The 22,956-nt window shown below is 33.6% G+C and overlaps 2 protein-coding genes and 1 pseudogene across 2 annotated transcripts; 2 read left to right on the top strand and 1 right to left on the bottom strand.

Annotated features, from left to right (window-relative positions):
- The first annotated feature begins 3,613 nt into the window (after positions 1-3,613).
- Positions 3,614-8,784, top strand: LOC18025672 (annotated as a pseudogene).
- Positions 8,785-11,212: 2,428 nt separating this feature from the next.
- LOC18025608 (inactive protein RESTRICTED TEV MOVEMENT 2) lies at positions 11,213-12,113 on the top strand. The gene is made up of 2 exons (XM_006408584.2): positions 11,213-11,376; positions 11,463-12,113. The coding sequence occupies exons 1-2, from the start codon at positions 11,265-11,267 to the stop codon at positions 12,038-12,040; spliced, it is 690 nt and encodes a 229-aa protein (XP_006408647.1). The 5' UTR covers positions 11,213-11,264; the 3' UTR covers positions 12,041-12,113.
- A 133-nt stretch (positions 12,114-12,246) lies between these two features.
- LOC112089289 (zinc finger MYM-type protein 5-like) lies at positions 12,247-13,846 on the bottom strand. The gene is made up of 2 exons (XM_024160358.1): positions 13,742-13,846; positions 12,247-13,376 (listed from the first exon to the last, which is right to left on the bottom strand). The coding sequence occupies exon 2, from the start codon at positions 13,363-13,365 to the stop codon at positions 12,247-12,249; it is 1,119 nt and encodes a 372-aa protein (XP_024016126.1). The 5' UTR covers positions 13,366-13,376; positions 13,742-13,846.
- Between the last annotated feature and the right edge of the window lie 9,110 nt (positions 13,847-22,956).

The raw sequence follows: 22,956 nt of genomic DNA on the forward strand, positions 1-22,956 counted from the left end.
CTAAGAAAATTAAAATAACTACTTAAGACATAAATGATAAAATAAAACAAATTCAAAAAGTAAATCTTATCCAAAATTAAAGATTTAAATGCTTACCAAATAAGTGTATGAAATTCATAAAACCTATTGAACTAAGAAAAAATCGAGTTCTTTGTCTCCACATAATCGTTTTTCATCATTTTTTCTTTTTATTTATCTTTTGGTTTTTCTTTAATATCATCTTTTCTTTATTTTTCTTCATAGTCTTTCACCTTTATCTCTCTTTTTCTCTCACGTATTCTTAGTTTCCTTTCATTTTCTTTTAATATTTCTTCATTCTATATGTCTTTTCTTACTTCTTCTTCTTTAGTTTTTTTTTTAATCATGTCATATTCTTCATCGTGTTTTCCACATCTTTTTCGCATCTTCTTCCTCTTCTACTTCTTCTTCTTCGACATTGTCTTTGTCTTCTTTGTTCTCTATGACTTCATATTCTTTTTGTTTTCCTTCGCCTTTTATATCAATCAAATACATGTAACTGAAAACTTTAACTCCCTCTCTCCCCTTCATGCATCCCTCCCTATCATTCTCTCTCTCTCTTTCCCTCCCTATGTTTCAGTATATCTCTATCACTCTCTCCGTTTCTCCCTCATCCTAAGTTGTATATATTATACGATTAAGACAACTACATTTTAAGTAAAAAATGTTTCAGATATTAAAAAAACAGGAACACAGAAAAGACGAATTAACTCTTATTCTCTCTCTCTCTCTCTATTTCTCTCTCTCTCTCCATCTACATGTCCTTGAAAGTATTAACTCAAATTCTCTTTATCTTTCTCTCTTTCTCCAAATTCATCATCATCTCCCATTCTTATTTTTTAACATTTTCTTCTTTTCATAATTTTTCTTATTATGATTTTTAATTTTGTTTTTTTCGGTCTTGTTCTTCGTCTTTTCCTTCTTCTTTATCATCAATTTCAATTTTTTATTCCTTATGTTTTTTTTCCTCTTCTTCATCTTCTTCTACTTTTATTTCAATTCCCTCTTCAGATTTGTCTCCTTCTTCTAGCTCTTCTATTTTGTTGTACTCTTCTTTCTACTATTTATTTATTTGTTTAGTTTTTCTTTGTATTTTTATTATTCGTTTAATTTTCTTTGGTTTTTATCCATCTTCTTCTTCATTTTCTAATTTAAAGGCCTTTTTTATTTTTCTATCCCAAATTCTTCATCTTCTTCTTCCTCATATTTTCTTACTTCTTCTTCATCGTCTTTAACTTGTATTTTTTTCCTTCTTTCTCTTATATATCTTTTGATTTTCTTAGTCCTCAAACTTTTCTTTCATCTTCATCATCATTTTTGACTTCTTCTTCATCATCTTTGTATTCTCTCAGTTTTTCTTCTTCTTCTTCTTTTTTGATTTTTATTAGCCTTCTTTATTCTTTACTTCTTATTCCTCTTTGGTCTTCGTCAAACTTATCTTCTTCTGGTTTTTTCTTCATCTTTTTTTTTTAATCTTGACCTACCTCATTTTCCTATTTCTTCTTCTTTTACTTTGTTTCTTCATTTTTCATTTTTTTCTTCGGGTTTTCTTTTTCAATTCCAACTTCCTTTTTTTATTATCATTATTCGTCTTCACTATTTTTTGTTCTCGTCTTCTTCTTATTCTCCATGGTTTTATTCAAATTTATATTCTGTCTTTCTCTTTAGTTCTTATCATCAACTATATATTCTTCTTTATATTTTGATTTATCTTTTTTGTCCTTTTCTTCTACTTCTTCTTTTTCCATTTTTTTCTTCTACTTTGTCTTCTATATTTTCATCATTTTCGTATCCTCCGTCTTCATCACTCGTCTTCATCTTCTTATTAAATTATATAATAAACACTAATTTTTAGAGCATAGTTAAACAATCCCAGGATATACATTGTTTACTTTGATCATAACATATGCATAGATTATATAATAAATAATCATTTTTATTAATGACATGTAAGACAATCGATGTGGTGATAACACATCTGATTTTTGACCTCGGAAAAATCTGAGGATCATGAAGGGGAAAATTGCTAGTCAGTACAAAAATTTATAAAAGTTTTAAAGTAAATAACTATTAGGCAATGGATTTACAATATAAAAACTTCTAGAATCTGAAAAAACATTTAAAGCACAAACTAAAATAAAAACATAAATTTATCTTTACCTAGCGATTCTAGAATAAGGCGAGAGATGGATTACAAAACCAACAAAGTATCAATTATACAGAAAAGAGCAGGTTACATTGTTATTAGGAATATGCATAAATAATAGTAGAGATTGTTTAGTTTTAAAATAGATATGGACGATTTTTTTTAAAAAATTGCTATGATCGTTTTTTTTTTTAAAGAGGTGGATGTTTTTTATTAAAAAAGAGCTATGATCGTTTTTTTTTTAAAAAAGAGGTGAACAAAATTTTGTTTTAAAAATGCTTAAATTTAGTAGACGGATGTTATATATAAGGAAATACGAAAACCGATATAGGTATATATACAGCACGATGGATATGCTAAGGTTTAGGTTAGTATCAATTTCTACATCGGTGGCTAGGACAAATTTCAAGATCGGTGGCCTATTAAGAAAACCGCTGGCCCATTAACAAACTTGATGGCCCATAATCGATGAAAAAAACCATATCACATATATTGACATGTAGGATTAATGATCGTCCTATCAGAATTAATTAAAATGCTACATAGTTTTTTTTAATAATGACATGTAAGCAAATCGCTGTGGAGACGACACATAGGATTAATGATCGTCCTATCAGAACTAATTAAAATGCAACATAGTTTTTTTTAATAGTGACATGTAAGCAAATCGTTGTGGAGACAACACATAGGATTCTAACTTCGCAAATAATAGTATATATTATTTGCCGAATAGACATAAATTAATTCTATCTTTCAAAAAAAAAAAAAATGTATGCCAAAATCTGATTGATGAAAAATAATTTTGAGACTCCATTTCTCATTCACAAGAACTCCAAGCTGGATAGGTGATTGCAGTATATACTATAGTGTTCACAGCAACGATTTCAGATTGTCCAAAATTTGGTCAATTTGACGAATATATTCACCTAGTTTTTTAATCCAAAATATGGTCATTTGGACAAATATATTCACCCTAAGGTTCGTCGAATACGAGTTCCAAAAAAAAAAAAATTTGAAAACAATTCTTTTTCTCAAAATTATCTGGTATTGAAAGTTAGTCTATATAAAAGGAAATTTGTATGTTGGATGGAAAAGGAATTTATTTTCCAATTTTCTAATTTTAGAATTTTATAAACGATAGAGCAAAATTTCCAATTTTACACTGCGAATTTTCTGTTTTGTTTTTACAATTTGTTTGTTTTCCTTTCCGACGGCCAAACCTTTCCAAAAGAATTGGGAAAATGTATCATCTCTTTTGAACCGTCGGATCAATCTAACCTAATCCGACGTCCAGAAAAACCTCACTGAACACATCAAGTCTTGCGCTTATATAAACCTCAGCTTTGACGCTCTTTCTTCAACTCTAATTCTGCTCAAAGCTTTTCGTCTTTTATCTTTTGAAGTTTCTTTTATCTCTAAAACTTTTTGTCTCAGTTAGTTTGATTGACAATGGGGGGTAAAGGAGAAGGTCCAGCGATCGGAATCGATCTTGGTACAACCTACTCTTGAGTTGGAGTATGGCAACACAACCGTGTTGAGATCATTGCTAATGATCAAGGTAACGGAACGACGCCGTCTTACGTCGCCTTTATCGACTCCGAGAGGTTGATTGGTGATGCTGCTAAGAATCAGGTCGCCATGAACCCCATTAACACTGTCTTCGGTATGTAATCTCATCTTCTCCTCTGTTCTTGATATGTGATGCTGCATAATTTTGGGTTTTAGGGTTTATAGGATGATCTTACTTCGATTTCATGCAGATCTTTTCGTTTCCTTTTGATCTCTCTTTTTACTGGAAATAACTTGGGAGATAACTTGGGAATCTTATGTGGTAGCAGCAAATTAGGGTTTATGTTTTAATCAATTTTGTCAAGAAAAACTTGGGAATCTTGCTCTCTAAGTTATTTCTAATACGTTTCTAAATTCCTTCGAGTTTTTTTGTGGCTAAACTCTACTTTTTCTTTTTGTTTTTGTTAATTTTGATTTGTAACAGATGCAAAGAGATTGATTGGTCGTAGAATCAGTGGCGCATCCGTCCAAAGCGACATGAAGCTATGACCATTCAAGATCGTCCGTCCCTGGACCCAGGGCCGGATCTGGGCTTACCCAGGGCCGGATCTGGGCTTACGGCTGGACCTGCAGAGAAACCAATGATCGTCGTCAACTACAAAGGAGAAGAACAAAAGCTTGCAGCCGAAGATATCTCTTCAATGGTTCTCATTAAGATGTGTGAGATCGCTGAAGCTTACCGCTCTTCGATCAAGAACGCTGTGGTCACTGTTCCAGCATACTTCAACGACTCTCAGCATCAAGCAACAAAGGACGCTGGTGTGATCGCTGGCTTGAATGTTATGCGTATCATCAACGAGCCTATTGCAGCAGCCATTGCTTATGGTCTTGAAGGCAACTAGTGTTGGAGAGAATAATGTTTTGATCTTTGATCTTGGTGGTGGTACTTTTGATGTCTCACTTCTCACCATTGAAGAATGTATTTTTGAGGTGAAAGCTACTGCTGGAGACACTCATCTTGGTGGTGAAGATTTTGACAACAGAATGGTTAACCACTTTGTTCAAGAGTTTAAGAAAAAGAACAAGAAGGATATTAGCGGCAACCCTAGAATTCTGATGAGACATCCCAAGAATCTTATTAAGGGCAAAATAAGACATATGCTTGGAAAACCCTAAACCTAGGAAGCCTCATCCTTTTACCCTATATATAAAGTGAGTTCATGGCATAGAAGGAACAGAGAGATCGGAGCAGCAAAGCCCTGCTGGAGTCACATTTGAGCAGCCACCATCAAAACACCTCGAAGAAGAAGCTATTGCAGTAACCTAGAAGGCTGATCCGACGTGTTCTGGCGTGAGAGATAATCGGGTGGTCAAATCAGATCAGATTGGCACGAAACTTATTAAGCTAATTCTAGACCCTCATATCTAGCTATAGCCGTAAACGGATCATTATTTTGAGTTGTCTTTTAAAAGTTGTGAGTGTTTTTCCGAATCATATTTGCAAAGGTCCGACCTGCGAGCAGCCGACTTGTGAAGCATTTTTCCGGCGATCTAATAAGCTTCAGAAGGTGATCCACACACCATCGTGAAGATCTTTAATCCATATTTTCATATCAATCTTCCGATACACATTCCAAGCTGTGACAAGAAAGTTATGATTGTTTTTCTGTTGGATGTCAAATATGGCCGAAAGGGAACCATATTCGTTATTCATCATCCAGTGGCAAAGGTGAGGCGGGACTTGTGGATCTATAGGTTGTTTTAGACATAGTTGTATATGTGTGTTCTGAATCTAGAATTAGAGATTGATTGGTAATTAAAACGAATATGAATGATTCTTTGAGAACTATTGTATGTATTGTTGATTGGTGTTAGTTTAGGCGTGTTAGAGCACATGATTGATCCCAGCCTATGGACGGATTGCTTGCTGATCTTCACGAAGGACATTTCACAAAGTGGGACCATGGCGGCTGGACCATACACAGAGGAAGTATGGCCAGTACAGGGCCTGACGGGTCTGTGAGATTTGTGGCTGACGAGTCACCAGATTTAAACAGTATGACGTTCTCGTGAGTGGGAACTTGTGTGTTAGGTTTCTGTGTACTTGTGAAATATTTATGATTGTTGTATGTCTAATCTTAGGTTAAGTAGACATATGTGGTGGTTATGTTCAATTATTCGTATAGATCAAGTGGACAGGTAGGATCGTTTTCACTGAGTATTCAAAATGCTCACCCCTCTTTTCTCTTTCAGGTGTTGTTTAAAATATTATTTTGGCGTGGAGTGCAAGTCAAGTTATTCAATAGGGTTTCCCCGGTTTTGGGTGTCTCAATTTGGTATCAGAGCAGGTTAGCCAATCCAGTTCTGATCCGGAAGGCGTTTTGGGACTTGTTCAAGTTTTGAATCGGTTTTAAAAAATGGATTTCTTTTCTGATTTCAAAATTCTGAATTAGAAAAAAAAAGTTTTTGAATTTTGGATTTTTTTAAAAAAGTTTTTTTCGATTTTCAAATGTTTTGAAATTTTGTTTTCCTTAGTATTTTCAAATTTCATTTGGGATAAAAGAATGGGCCAAGTCCGAGTTCATTAGTTGAAGATTTCAGCATTGATAAGATGGAATGGAATCTAAGAGAGGTATGGAGATCTACTGTGTAGCGTGCATATCCGTTGGGATGTCACAGTGAAATGATTTTGAAGGACGCGAAGGTGGGGTCGATAACCAAGTGGATGAGAGATAACTCCAAATTCGAGGACGAAATTTATTTTAAATAGGGGAGTTTCTGACATTCCAAAAATCTCATTAGAGGCAAAAGAGGACATTTGCTTGGAAAACCCTAAACCTAGGAAGTCTCATCCTTTTACCCTATATATAAAGTGAGTTCGTGGCAGAGAAGGAACAGAGAGATCAGAGCAGCAAAACCCTGCTGGAGTCACATTTGAGAAGCCACCATCAAAACACTTCGAAGAAGAAGCTATTCCAGCAACCTAGAAGGCTGATCTGACGTGTTCTGGCGTGAAAGATAATCGGGTGGTCAAATCAGATCAGATTGGCACAAAACTTAGTAAGGTGATTCTAGACCCTCATATCTAGCTATAACCGCAAACGGATAATTATTGGAGTTTTCTTCTAGAAGTTATGAGTGTTTTCTCGAACCATATTTGCAAAGGTCCGACCTGCAAGCAGCCGACTTATGAAGCGTTTTTCCGGCGATCTAGGAAGCTTCAGAAGAATATCTACATACCATCGTGAAGATCTTTAATCCAGATTTTCATATCAATCTTCCGATACCCATTCCAAGCTGTGACAAGAAAGTTATGATTGTTTTCCTGTTGGATGTCAAATATGGCCGAATGTGAAACATATTTGTTATTCATCATCCAGTGGCAAAGGTGAGGCGGGACTTGTGGATTTATAGGTTCTCTTAGACATAGTTGTATATGTGTGTGCTGAACCTAGAATTAGAGATTGATTAGTAATTAAAATGAATATGAATGATTCTTTGAGAACTGTTGTATGTATTGTGTATTGGTGTTAGTTTATGCGCGTTAGAGCGCATGATTGATCCCAGCCTATTGACGGATTGCTTGCTGGTCTTCACAAAGGACATTTCACAAAGTGGGACCATGGCTGGACCATACACAGAGGAAGTATGGCCAGTTTAGGGGTTGATGGGCCTGTGAGATTTGTGGCTGACGAATAACCAGATTTAAACAGTGTGACGTTCTCGTGAGTAGACATATATGTTAACTTGTGTGTTAGGTTTCTGTGTACTTGTGAAATATTTATGATTTTTTATGTCTAATCTTAGGTTAAGTAGACATATATGTGGTTATATTTAATTTTTCGTATAGATCAAGTGGACATGTAGGATCATTCTGACTGAGTATCTTCAAAATGCTCATCCCTCTTTTCCCTTTCAGGTGTTGTTTAAAAAATCATTTTGGTGTGGAGTGCAAGTCAAGTTATTCAATAGGGTTTCTCCGGTTTTGGGTGTCTCATCTGAGGAGGTTGAGAACAGCCTGCGAGAGAGCAAAGATGACACTTTCTTCCACCGCGCAAACCACCATTGAGATTGACTCTCTCTTTGAGGGGATTGATTTCTATTCTCCAATCACGCGCACTAGGGTTGAAGAACTCAACATAGATCTTTTCAGGAAGTGTATGGAGCCTGTTGAAAAGTGTCTCCGTGATGCTAAAACGGACAAGAGCACAGTTCATGATGTTGTCCTTGTTGGTGGTTCTACACGTATCCCCAAAGTTCAACAGCTTCTCTAAGATTTCTTCAACGGCAAAGAGCTCTGCAAGTCTATCAACCCCAACAAGGCTGTTGCATATGGTGCAGCTGTTCAAGCCACGATTCTAAGCGGTGAAGGAAACGAAAAGGTCCAAGACCTTCTCTTGCTTGATGTCACACCTCTCTCCCTTGGTCTTGAAACAGCTGGTGGAGTCATGACCAAGAAGGAACAGGTCTTCTCCACTTACTCAGATAACCAGCCAGGTGTGTTTATCCAAGTCTACAAAGGTGAGAGAGCAAGAACCAAAGACAACAACCTCCTCGGCAAATTCGAGCTCTCTGTTATTCCTTCGGCTCCACATGGTGGTCCTCAGATCACATTCTGTTTTGACATTGATGCAAACGGCATACTCAATGTCTCTGCCGAGGACAAGACCACCGGAAAAAAGAAAAAGATCACAATCACCAACAACAAGGGTCATTTGTCTAAAGATGAGATTGAGAAGATGGTGCAAGAAGCTGAGAAGTACAAGTCTGAAGATGAAGATCATAAGAAGAAGGTCGAAGCCACAAACGCTCTTGAAAACTATGCTTACAACATGAGAAACACAATCCGTGATCACAAGATTGGTGGGAAGCTTTCTGGTGCACAAAAGAAGAAGATTGAAGATTCGATTGAGGAGGCAATCCAATGGCTTGATGGCAACCAATTGGCTGAAGCAGATGAGTTTGAAGACAAGATGAAGGCGTTGGAGAGTGTTTGCAATCCGATCATTGCTAAGATGTATCAAAGAGCTGGTGGTGAAGCAGGTGGTCCTGATGATGAAGCTCCTCCTTCTTCGGGCGGTGCTGGCCCCAATATCGAGGAAGTCGACTAAACTAGTTCTATTTAAGTTTTTGTCTTGATGTTTAAATTCTAAAAAATTAGTGGGTTGTTTGGTTTTATTATGTTTCACCATTTTTTTTTCTTAGCTTATGTAGGTTTTCTCCATATTTTTTTTACTCTCTTTTCCTTATAACGATTTTACATAAATGTGGGTCGATTTTTTTTTCAAATTTACGGAAAAAATGATTACTAATTATCCAACTAAGAAATTATGCTTAAGCCAGATTGAGCCACGACCAAGACCGGCTTTGCTGCTGGTTTCCCTTTGTTGGAGCCACCAAATCTGCCTTGTTACCTTCTTTCTGGTAACCCTCTTCCAACTCTTGCCTCATGTATGTCAGAGACACGAGTCATGAATCATCTTGTGTTATCAACCCCTTTCTCCTTGTTGGAATATCACTTACCTTACCAGTTTCCTCCGATATGGAGTGTTTTTTACCCATTAATTCCTCTGTTCTAGAGTCTTTACTGCTTGGATGCAGCTTTCCTACACCTTTGTGGGTTTCGGTCTGCTTCTTCTCCTCGATGGAGTGTTTATGGTTGGATAGCAGGTTTTCCTTATGGAGGTGGTTCTGGATCTCAAGTATCGCCACTCTCTTGGGATCAATTTCAACTTCCTTTATCCCATGGCTCATGTACTGTGGCATTTTTGTTGCACAGTCCGCCTCTGGATTTGAATGTTGGTCTACAGAAGCTCCGCTCTCTGTAATTCTCAAAGGCTTAGCAAATTGGTGCTATGTCGCCTTTGTTTTTGCAGCCAGTTTTAAGATTGTTAATCTAGCATTAGTTGCGGTATCAATCACGGACATTGGATCATTGTTTGTGTTCTTTGTTCTCCTTGGCGTTATTCTACTGTTTAGTTCTAAGATTCTCGAGATACAAGAACTTCTCAACAGTGTTTATGGCTTAAGTATAATGATTGCTCCTATCTTTTGTTTTTATGTTCTTCGTTTGGCGTTTGTAGCCGTGGACTTGTTAGCCAGGTTGGCTTTGTTATCGTCTGTAAACATTTCCTCCTCTAATGAAGTGTCGCTAATCTACAAGATCTGTTTGACCAAAAAAAAAAAGCCAGATTGATCCGCGTGGTTGAGTTATGGATTGATTTATCCTCATAATTTTCATTTTAAATTAAATTATAAAAAGACGTAAGGTTTAAACTAGCAAATATTCATCATACTCTGAGTCTAATACAATTTTAACCAATAGACAAATCGCACATTTCAACATTTTGACATACACACTTAAGAGAAGTTGTTAAAAAAAAAACACTTAAGAGAAGTCGAAATCATAACACGACTAGAATCGTCAGGGATTGATTATAACTCATACAAACAAAAAAAAAGCGATAAGTAGCAAGAGATAAACTACATGCACCATACATTCACACCTATGGACCAATACAAAATCGCCCATTTCATGTTTGTCACAAATTAATTTAATAGATGGTTTAAGCCGTTCACACATATGAAGAAAAAATATTAAAAAATTGAGTATAAATGCACCATTTTTTGTGATATTTTCTATAACTCTAAACCAACCTCAATTATATTTCTTGAATTTACAGTTTATCATCATTAACTAATAAAAAAAACATAGAATCTATCTTTTTGAAACAATTTTTTTCCTAAAACATCTATTAATTTGAAACAGAAGGAATTAATACTTTAGTAACAAAGTAAATTAGGTTAATCAAAATGAATATATAAGTAAAAAGAAGAAGATAGTGAAAAGAAAAAAAAGTTTTAGTTAAATAATTGTGTTTAGTTCGATAAATTGTGAATAATACGTCTAGTATGATAAGGACTAATTTGTATGGGTTCAATATATTGTGAATCAACTCTTATTACGTTTTTGAAGGATTCCTCAGTTTTCATACATTCCGAATCATAGCTGATAAATTAATCTGATTTAAAACACTATACATATTCAAAGGTTTAACATACTAAAAATATCTCTATTAATCCTCAAATCCTAAGGGGTAAACGTTAATCCTTACATCGACTCTACAGACATCTATACAAAAATTTGGGTTTTGCTTTTTTTTAGATGTTCACACGTTGTGTGATAAACATAGGAAAGACATTACAATATTAAATAAAAGAATCATTAGAGAAAAAGCATCATCCTAAAGAAAACCGTTGATCCTTTAATCTGAACAATAAAAACTTTTTGTTTGTTCTCTACTTGAAGCCATCCCCAACAAAGTAAAGCATTTTCTCACCTTTTGTTATATTTATTTTATTGAGAATTGGAAATAAAATTGTAAGAAAATGTATATAATAAGGAAGAACAATAAAGAAGGCGACCATAATAGTTAGGCAAAGTAAAGGAATAACCCAATCTCAAAGAAAACAGCTTACAAAATATCATTTGTACATTAGTATATAAAGAAATCGCTTGGATACCCTATGATATCAACATAACTTAAAGATCCTTATTCCAAAACAAAATTCAAACCAAGAAATTAAGAAAATGGAGAGAAAATCTGATCATGCTACTTCTAATCGTATCTATGATGAATTCGAGCCACTCTCGAATTGGAAATCTGAACAAGGATTCGAAACTCTCACTGTTTACCTTCCAGGTATTAATATTTACTCAACAATCTATAGCATTATGGTTTTTTTTTTTCGGTTCTTGAATTGTGAAAATCGGTTCATGGAATAACAGGATTTAAGAAAGAGCAACTTAAAGTGCAAGTAACCACAACGAGGAAGCTAAGAGTGATGGGAGAACGTCCTGCAGGAGCCAACAGATGGATCCGTTTCCGCAAGGAGTTTCCTATTCAACCAAACACCGATATTGACTCCATCGCTGCCAAATTTGAAGGCGCAAATCTTGTTTTGAAGCTCCCTAGAACCGAGCCAGTGAGCAAACAAACTTCTCCCACTGGTACAGCCACAAAACCTCCTCCAGTTCCTAAGGAAACCGAGAAAGTTCAACCACCAAAGCCAATAAGAGAGAAAGAACCGGAAGTAAAGAAACAGACCGAGAAGGTTCATTTGCCAAAGGCATCAAGAGAAGAAGAGGACACTTTTAAATCTACAAAGAAGGAAAAATGTTGTGATGGTATACTTAACCAAGATTACAAAAGTAAAGTGAATGCATACAAGGAGAATCTTGGAGGATATGTGGCATTGATGAAGAATAACAAGAAAGCAATCACAGTTGGTATGGTTGCTCCCGCAGCTGCGGTTCTGTTGCTGTCGATTGGATTCTATGCTGGTCAAATGTTTACTTCTAATTAACCACTTCTGAGATCTCTCAAACGCATATAAAAAATGTATTAACTTTACATATATATAATAAAGCATATTAATAAACAAGCAACCATCAAAGGAACAAATGTTGTTCGGGAAAAACTGAATCTTAATATATTTAGAACGTCATAAGTAGTTTCCAAAAAAAAAACAACACAATGTCCATAATCAAACTCATTCAAATCTCTCTCAAGCTATGACTTAATCAGCTTATCAATTATCTGATCTTTATGTAGTCTTATCTCCAACTGTTTCCAACGAGTCATGCAAAGCATGTGATCATGGCTTCTTTCATGTTCTCTGAGCCTTGTAGAAACATTTCTCCAATTATTGTACCCTCTAGTTGCCAAGTTACCACCAACGTTTTTCTGTTCATCTTTGAACAACTTGCAGCAAAAACAAAAGGCTTTATCCAAAGCTTTTGAGTAAACCAGCCACCGTCGATCTAGTTTCTCTCTATTCGCCAATACTCTTATGTAGCATGCGTGCGAGAAATGCTTACCATTAGCATCCTTAGGAAACTGATAATCACTTGGTTCCCTTGCCACTGGACCATTTTCAACCAATTTCTCTCTCAACCTTGTATCAACGTTTCTCCAGTTCCCAGGATCAGACATATCTTCAGAGATATATTCCTTCTTCTTTTGTAGACTTATCTTCAACAGTGCCCAACGAGTCACGCAACGAATGTGATCACAACTTCTTTCATGTTCTTTGAGAAATGTCGAAACATTTCCCCGATCATTATACCCTGTATTTACCAAAGTATGACTAACATTCTTCTGATCATCATCTATGAACAACTTGCAGCCAAAACAAAAAACTTTGTCCATAGCTTTTGAGTAAACCAGCCATTTTCGGTCTACTTTCTCTCCATTTGCCATTACTCTTATGTAGCACGCATGCGAGAAATGCTTACCATTAGCATCCTTAGGAAACTGATAATCACTTGGTAGCCTTGCCACTGGACCTTTTTCAACCAATAATTCTCTCAATCTCGTATCAACGTTTCTCCAGTTCCCAGGATCAAACATATCTTCAGAGATATGTTCCTTCTTGTTTTCACTTTGATACACAACCTCTTCTTCCTCATCATTCTCTTTACCCCCATCCAAATTCTCAGGAGCAACTTTACTCTGACCAGTATCATCTCTGTTATTTCTTTGAGCACCGATGGTTTCAGTAGAATTTTCGGGTTTCTTGAGGAACTTCAACATAGAATTGGCTTGCGACTTGACAAATTCTTGTATTTTCTTTCTCCTTTTTCTTTTTTCAGCTCCACTTGGTTGCTTTCTAATCCCCAACGGTGTCATTTTTCCCTTTCCTATTTTGTTACAGATAAACAAAAAAGAACTAAGACATAATCTAATTTTAATCTCTAAACACTAAACTTATCAAAAAATTTAAAACATAACACTATAAGTTTAACTGTGTTCGAACTACTTTATTCCACCCATCTCACACAAATCTTCAAACATGTTCTAGTTGCTGATTTGCTTCAGCAAATCCTAAATTATCCATCGGATTAAGATAACTCATACTTATTCTAATTCTAATCTCTAATAAGCTCTAATTGTTCGAACTATTTTACTCTGCATCTTACACAAATGAAGAAACGTGTTTGTAACTGCTAATTAACGGAAGCAAATCAGAAAATTCACATCGCGTTAAGATATGAATCTCACGTACCTGAACGGAAAATGGAAAATCAGTCACCGAATCAGTCGTTGCGGCAGTGAACTCTCTTTTGTCGTCGCTTTAGGGTTTCAGATTAAACCTTTCTTCCTTTTCCCAAATTTTGTTCGAGGAGACTTTATAACATTTCGTTGATGCAAAAAGAAAAAAAAAATTTGCCCGCGAAACTTTTGATATTTTTGGCTCCAAAGATTCGTTTATAACTTTATTTAATTATCTTCATCATAAATACATTTTTTCGTTTTTTTTTGAGCTCCAACGATTAATAAAAGAATTGAATGGAATCAAATTGGGCAATTCTCTAAATGGCCAAAAAAACAAAAGTCTAATAGGGCCATATTAACAAAAGTACTAGAAAATTTGGAATATCCGTTTCTTAATTATGTTTGTCAAAATAAAACAATTTTACAAAATTTGACCAAATTTCTTTAAAACAATTACTATCTGGTAATTTGGATACCCGGATATCCGAGTTTTTTAATGTATCTGAATCCAAATCCGTATTGTTGAATAATCAAGATTATTATCCGATTCTGGATCCTAAAACTTCAGATATCCGGGTTATATGACCGTATATCTGCTAAAAATTTTGGATGTTACGGATATCTGAATCTGATCCAACTTATTTAATTAAAAAATAGAATAAATAAACTTAATTTATTTTGATTTTGGATTTATAATTTTTTTAAAAGAAAAGTCACTAAATAGATTTAAGAAAGATGAAACCTTAAATCTTTGACATACTTGATGAGCTTCTTTGAAGTAAGGGATTTAAGATGAGCTTCTTTGAAGTAAAGGATTTAAGATGAGCTTCTTTTGACATACTTGATGAACTTCTTTTGACATATTTGATGAGCTTCTTTGAATTTACTTTTTTTTTTTTAAAGTAGTCACTAAACGGATTTAAGAAAGATGAAACTTTGAACCTTGCCATATTTGATAAGCTTCTTTGAAATAAAACTGGATTTCAAAGAAGAAAGATGAAACCTTGAACCTTTGAAAGTTTAGATTTACTCATATTACTAATTTATTGGGCTTATTTTATCATTATGGGTAAGTCTAAACTTTTAAACGGATATCGGATATCTGATTTTTTTTTTCTATTATCGGTATCCAAATTCGCTAGATTCATCATTTATTATTTAGGTCTAGATTGGAGCAGATTCCAAATCAGATAACAGATCCCGATAATAATTCCAGCCTGTAATTTTCAGATCTATTATAGTATTTAAGAAGTAAATCGAGCTGTGGTTTAACGCATAGCTTTGTGTGTCGTTTTGATAAATGAAAATCATGGATTCTGATTGGTCAACTTACGTTATAATTTGATTGGTTGATCAACTATTTTTAATCATTTAAACCATAAATTAAATGTTTATTAAACCATATATTAAATGCTAAGCATATTTAAAAAAATGAAACATGGGCTGTATTTCTAACTGCCGAATAACGTGGTCCAACATCCAAATTTTTAAATACAGAAACATTATACATACCTTCCAATATGTTGTTTACACTGAATGAAATAGTAACTGTGTTGGTTAGGTGCTTTATCCATTTGGCGAATGCTCATGGGTTCGAGTCCTATGGTTAGATTTTTTTTTTTTAATTTTTAGATTTTTGTTACAATTTGATGTTTGGAAATAATTTTTATTTGTTAAAGATTTTGCAAATGGAAATATGTCATAATTTCTTTTGTTATTATCTAGAATAGAATCTTTACATTTTTTATAGTTAATAACTACGAAATTCATGAGAAGATAATATTGTATATAAAACAAGAATTACCTTTTAGTATTTTTCACAAGAAAATAAATCCTAGGTTGTTTAGACGTATAAATATGAGTGTTTTAAAACAATCGTCTCATAATTTACAGTTTATTTTTTTCTGTTAGAGTTCCGTGTTTATTTTGCTAGGGTTTTTATAATAGCATTAACTTTTTGGATCTCTTTAGAAAAGATATATCATGTTTGTCTATTTGCATGCAAACCTAACTATGTGGTCTTCTAAGTACAGCGTTGATCATCCATCTAAAGTCATCATCACTTGGGAAGTTCCGTCTACTGATTCGGGTATATATCTAGCTATCCTCAAATTAATAATAATATATATGCTCTCTACTTTTTTAACGATTCTAAAGATTTTTTCGACCATAGGTTTTGATAACCAAGCTTATGCTCGCGAGTTAAGATCTGTGCTGAATTCGGATCGCCAGAATATGGATCACAAAGAGATATCTGATTATCGTTACATAACTCCATACGTTTTCGTCGATATCACAAAAAAAAAGTTGTTGTGCCTCTTTAAGTTATTCATGCAAGTTATAATACTTATTAGTAGTTGTTTTGTATTTTTAGGTTATCCATGCAAGTTACTTATGGTTCCTGCTATCGACGAATGGACCTTGCGGACAGATAATCCTGCTATCGAAGGTTCGTAGTACTGTTTATTAATCTTACAGTTTTGTACCTTTCGTAGTGATATATCTTAATCTTTCAATTTCGTACCTTTACTATATATTAATCTACGAACGTATTCATTTTTTATGTAGATATTGATTCTGCGTATTATATATCTATTCTTGATCAGAAGTTTTTTTTTATCAAAGGAGGTATTTCTGCTCTTCCTGTAATATAATTTTGTTAATGATGTATATTAAAATTTTATATGTATTTACGTTTCTTCTGATGCTTGTTTTGTGCATTTAGGTTCTGATCATGTTAATTCGAGCGATCATGCTCACAAGACCTTTCTATGGGATTTTGCGAGGAATGCTTGGATTATAAATAAAGAATCTACTGGTTTCAATGGTTCGTTTTTGTTTTGAGCACCGTTTTTTTCCTTTTTTTTTGTTTTTGATATTTATTTTTGAATTTTAACTACGTTGTTTTTTCATATATTTATCTATGCAGAAGATAATGACTCTGATGATACTGAGGTGCTATCTGGCCGTGGTACTGATGATGATTATGGTTTTGAGGATTACATGGGGTCTGATGCCGAGTCGCACGATGATACCAATGATATGGACCAAACAGATGAATACGATTCTGAAGATGATTTATTGACGACGGTGAGTCTTGTGAAGGATCTGATGGTTCAAGTGATAACTCGGAAGGTGATAGCGGTGATGATGAAGATGAAGATGATGCCGATGCTGATTCGATTGATGAAGATGATGATGAAGATGTTATGTTGGATGATGAGACTGAGAGTGACGATGATAGTGAGGATCACCAAAAGTTCGAACCGAATGATATACTCATCGAAAAGAATATTAGTATATCGGGACACCAGAATTCGGTGTGTACTTATACAGTTTCTCTTGGTTCAATGTGTTTTGGAAGGTGTGTGTCCCGTCTCAGTCCTTCTAAAAATGGTTGTACTATCTTTGTTAAGGTTTTACAGACGTAAATGCATATGCTAATTTCGAAACGTTCTTCCCTGGAGCTCATATTATCGGATGAACAGGTATTTATTATATTATGATAAAAAAAAATATTATAAAAATTTGTTGGTGTCTAATTGACTGTTTTATTCACAGGGTGTTAAAATTCAGACCACTGTTAGAGATGGTGAGATCGGTGTCGCAGCGTCTCGCATAGATGTTGGTAGTTGGATTATTATCAGTCGTTTTTCTGTTATCGATTGTGAGGATAGTTGTAGACCGACTTCTCATAGATACAAAATATTGTTCCTACCATCAACTATCATTGATAAGACTTCACGTAGATGTGAAAACGCTTATTTTGACTTCGTTGATTTTCAAAGGATATTGGATCGTGCCCATGATGATAGTTGGTGTGTTTATTTTCGGTTTAGTTATTGAATTTCGTTATTATTATATTGCTGATGTTAATATGGTTTAGTTTTTATTGTTTATGAAGATTTGATAGGTCGGGTCTTAAATGTAAGTCGATCTGGGACGTGGTGTGGTTTACTCTCTGGAGAGCATCCTGTTCCTTCCTATGGCAGTCCATGTAAGGATGTATGTGATTCCGAAAATATGGGGTGCATATTCAACCGTAACATTCTGTCTGATGGATAAGCGGTACTGTCTATTGAATGTTTTTAAACTGTATATTGTCGTTTTATTTGTTCTACCTAGCTGATTATGTGTGACGTGTTTTAATTTAGTGGTGTTGATTTGAGTTGTGAATTATCCGGTGAGATGGGTAAAAGCTTTTATGCATCTTGGAGACGCTGTGATCAGGATATTATTGTGTGTGTGCTTAGATGGGCGGTCATTGATTATTTTGGAGGTATTTTTAGTATACTAATGTATAGTCTTTATATTATTCCTGCTTTATTGCTTTGATTCTATATGTGTTTATAAACATAGGCAAGATCACTATATCGTCCACTTCTCCTACTAAGTTCGAATACAATCCCTGTATTCCAGAGTTAGATGAGTTTTTGGAACAATAAGTTTTTTTTTAACTTTATTTTTCTGATACTTAATGATCGTATTTAACATTTTTGTATTAACCCGTGGTCGTCCTCTCTCTCTCTCAAATTTTTTTTATAAAACTGCAGATATCCGCGTAAGAGGCCATGCACGCGTGGTAGCGTGTGACGTCTACATTGAATAGTGTTATGATGCATCTTATTCAGATATGCATATATCATTTTTAAAAACTATTTACCATGTATACAAATTATAGTTTAAATATTCTTTTATCTTCAGACTTTTCTATTTTAATCAATAAAAGATATTGTTTGATGTCATTATTATTGTTGTTTGATATTGAAACGTGAATATCGGAGAAAACAATATATATTATATATACACATAAACAACGCATATTTTTATTGACTTTTTGGACTCCAAGTAGCTCAAATTTATAAATATTTTAGAGAATTCGAAGGTATCTGTGATCATATCACAACTTTTATTTTTTTTCCATTTGGCAACTATGAAAATCATGGTGTTTCTTTTATCAGACACAAGATATAAAATTAATTATTTAATTATTTGTTAAAAATAAAAAAATTAGTAGTTAAAAGATAAAAAGTTCTGTGAAAAAATCTATTCGTTAAAATATAAAAAATGTTATTAAAGGAAAAAATTCTAAGAAACCCTAGAAAAAAATAAACAACGCGTAAACCACATAATTCTTATATCTCTATATATATATACATATATTGCGGCATAGGTATATATATGCATCTATCGCGACTTTGCGAGTTACCAGTCTGCATTGTTAGATTTGTTGCATTCGGGTCTTCGATGGAAGCGTTTTGTAAATGTTATGCTATAAATAAATATGAGTTTTGTATTATATTTTAAGAGATGTCAATAACTGTTATTTTTTTCACGGTATTCGATTGATTGTTGTTATTGTATATATGATTGTTTTTCTATTATCCATGTCCAGGTGTTCACAGGCGACCACGTGTTAACTGGCAATTAATGCCGTTTCATCTCCTTGGGGAAAATATTTTGTTTTCTAATAATTTAGATAGACGTGTTTCTGCCAGAAAACCTAAATTCCTTATTTGGTTTACGTGTAATCAGTTTTATCCAGAGGCGAGGAATCTCTTATACTCGGAGATTCCTTCTATATTTGTATGAGATCGTAAAAATACGACATGGAGGCCAAGAGTAAAGGTAAATTCTGGTTTCTGTGTTGTGGAGGAATCGCCAACAGAGTACGGAGAAGAGTATTATCTGAGGCTCTTATTGGACATAGTTAGGGGTCCACATAGTTTTGATGATATTAGGACTGTTGGCGGAGTCGTGTATCCTTCGATTAGAAGTGCATACCATGCATTAGGGTTCGTTGGTTGATGATCACGAGACAGTAGTTATTTATCATATTTTATTTTTAGTTTCTTTATTGGGGCATACTTATTTCTTATTTTAATAAAAAGTAATATATAATAAATGGTATTAGAATAATTATATATATCAAATTTGTTATAATAATAAAGGTTTAATTATAACACAATATTAGGTTGTTTTGCCGTAATCTTATCATTGCTTAAATTTTATAAAAATAAAATAAAATAAATACATATTTTGAGATATGGTTCAGCATATATATAGAGTTGTTTCTCATTATTTTGATATTTTGAAAACTGTAAACGTCCGTCGGTGTATTTGTGATGGATAATTCAGATCGTTGCTTCTCTTTTACCGAGTTCGAATATATCATAGATGGATCTTGCGACGTTAACAGTTGTGTCGGTAAGTTGTGTGTATTATGTATGTTCTTGTGATATGACACATTATATGTTTTGTAAGGTGTAAATCGCTATAGTTTTGACTTCCCTTTTTATGTTTTTTGCAATAAGATCTAATTGGACGTGTTATGACTGTTGGAAACTACGTTGATCCACAAAATCCTTTTGAAAGCTACATGATGAATGAGATATATATTGAATTGGAGAATCAGAGGTATTGTGTACTATCATACAGTTTATAATTCAAAGCTACTTACTTACAATCAATTTTCCGCTGATTGCTTTATTTTATAATTATTAGAGGATGTCGTCTACCATGTCGTTTAGTTGGCAATTTTGGTCGATATTTTCTCGATGGTTTGACGCATTGTGAGGACGATATGATAATATGTATCGTTCTGTCTGCAAAATTTGATATCATCCGAGGTATGCTAAGGTTGAAATGCATGGTATTTTTTCGAATATAGATATAACTCGACAAAAGTTAAAAGTGTTTGTTAAGTTAGGAATTCTTTTAATTATTTTTTTTGTGATCATACGGTAATTGGATGGCTGTGACCGCTCCTAATTACGCGCGGATAATGTTGGCACCAGCTATTCCTGAAGTGGTACGTCTGTGAGAGGCATTGGTGTCAGCCGATCAATAGTGATTTCTGTTTCATGAATACATTAATCTTGGAATATCAGCCTATGCATTTTTTTATATCGGGTAAATCTACATTGTAGTTTTTTAGTTTGTTAATGGTCTTTTCTTCTCATATGAATTATTTTATTGATTTCTGCGTATGTGCGCGATTGTTACAATATATTATAGAAATCTTCCATTTTATAGTTAAACTAATAATTATTCTTTCATGCAATATATTGTTTAAGAATTGTAAATATAATATACAGAGGATAAATTATACAGAGGATAAAATGTAAAGATATTTTGATTGATCTCATTTTATCTAATTTATTGGTACGCTTAATTATTGGTATGTATTAACGTTTTTTGTAGCTTAAACCCATCGTTTATGAAAATTCCTTAAATTGTTTACCTAAATATCGCTAAAAACTTATTTATGAAATATAGTTTCTACTTTGTATATGCAGTTCCTGTAATGTTTGTCCTTTTCAAAGTTGTTATTAACTTTATTATGTTAATTTTCTGATAAAGTATATATAAATTGATATTATCTGAGTATTAATGTTTACTTTATACAGAGAATTAGAAGATTTTTATCGTTTTTAACATTTTTAAAATAAACAAAATTAGAAGATTTTATCGTCTTTAACTTTTGTTACGATATATGTATATTCTAAAAAGTAGTAAATCATATCCGAATTAAGTCTAATTTATATATATATGTCTTCTACTCTATATATACAGACCCGTTCTTCGTCTTAGTTTCTCCTAATTTTTCTTCTTTGTTACAATATTGTTCGGTCTAAGCTATGTCGATTTTTAAAAGAAAATCAGCATCTAATGTTTTCATTAGGGATTTACGTTCTGGCTCTGATAACTATGTTATCAAGGTTAATATCCTCAAGGTTTGGGATGGATTCAAAGGCAGAGGAGGGTATTCACTTGAGGTGGTCTTAGTTGATCAAGAGGTTAGTGCTATAATTTATGAATATCCCAGTTAGTCAATTAGTTGTTGGTTAATTTTTTTTTTTTTGTACTTTGGAACTCAGGGTGATAGGATACAAGCAACCGTTGAAAGAGATTTCGCTAAATCTTTTCATAAAGATTTGATCGAGGGGAGGTCGGTGCTTATCAATACTTTTAAGGTTGTTGAGTATAATTCTGAGTATCAAACTACACGAACACCTTTCAAGATAGTGTTCTATGCAACTACGACTGTTTCGGGATGCTTGAATTTCCCACAGGAAATTCCCGAGAATTGTATGAAAAGTTTCCCAGATATTTTATCAACTGATTTTGAAAATGACTATTTGATCGATACCATATCTAAACTGAGACGCAGAGTTTATTTAACGTTTTTGATGACACGGTATTAAACACTTTCTGCATTAAATATATGTTGGCTAATTTTTTTGGTTCTTTTGTTTCATGTTACTTTATTACAAACACTAAGACATGGTCGGACAAATCGTAAGAGTTGGTCATGTTGAGGACGTCATGGCTCAAAGAAAACGTCATTCTAGGCTCAAGATTTATCTTAGAGATGAGAGGTAAGATACTAAGTTTTAATATAATATTTTATTTTATTTTGTGTTATTTTTAGTTATATAGTTGAACTGATGGTCATGTGTTAGTTATAATAGCGACCTACAACTACTGTGTACTCATTGGGCTGATTATGCAAAAAAAAGTTGCTGCTTACGTTAAACGTAATTGCACATCCGTCGTTGTGGTTATTATTAAGGCTTGCATGTATCAAAAACTATGAAAGTATATTATTTAACTAGGTGGGAATTCGCGCCAAGCGCGGACTTGCGATGTATACAAAGTTATTACAAAATTTATAGAGGCGATTATTGATAAGTAAGAGATTTGTAAGTTATATATAATCTTTTGAAAGGATATGTTTTAATATTCTATTGTTCTAACAATACTAACTACTATGAATCATTTATTTAATTTTGTTTATAATGGTGAAAAGGTTCGATAGTTGGATAATGGTATTATGATCTATATCTTTAATAAACCCATAAATTTCGATAGTTGGATAATGATACTTTTGGAAAAACTCATCACTTTATCAACCATGACCATTATCGTTATGTGCATTAAGATCTGTTGATGAACAATATTCAAGTACTGCAGATCTTTAAGTTGCAGTTTGTTTCAGTGTGTATTTTTTAAACAGCATTATGGTTTTGTAGTCGATTTTCTTTATGTTTAATAAAAGAATCAATTCTCGACAATCAAGAAAACCATTAATAAAAAAAGAGAAAGAGTATCAATTCTGAAGCATAAATAAACCAAATTTTCATTAAAATAAACGATTTAATTAGTAAAAATCTAAACCAAAATAAATAAAATAAACTATTGTTTCTTTACATTCTGAAAGAC

Source organism: Eutrema salsugineum, unplaced genomic scaffold (assembly GCF_000478725.1).
Source record: "Eutrema salsugineum unplaced genomic scaffold, Eutsalg1_0 scaffold_12, whole genome shotgun sequence".
Lineage (NCBI taxonomy): Eukaryota > Viridiplantae > Streptophyta > Magnoliopsida > Brassicales > Brassicaceae > Eutrema > Eutrema salsugineum.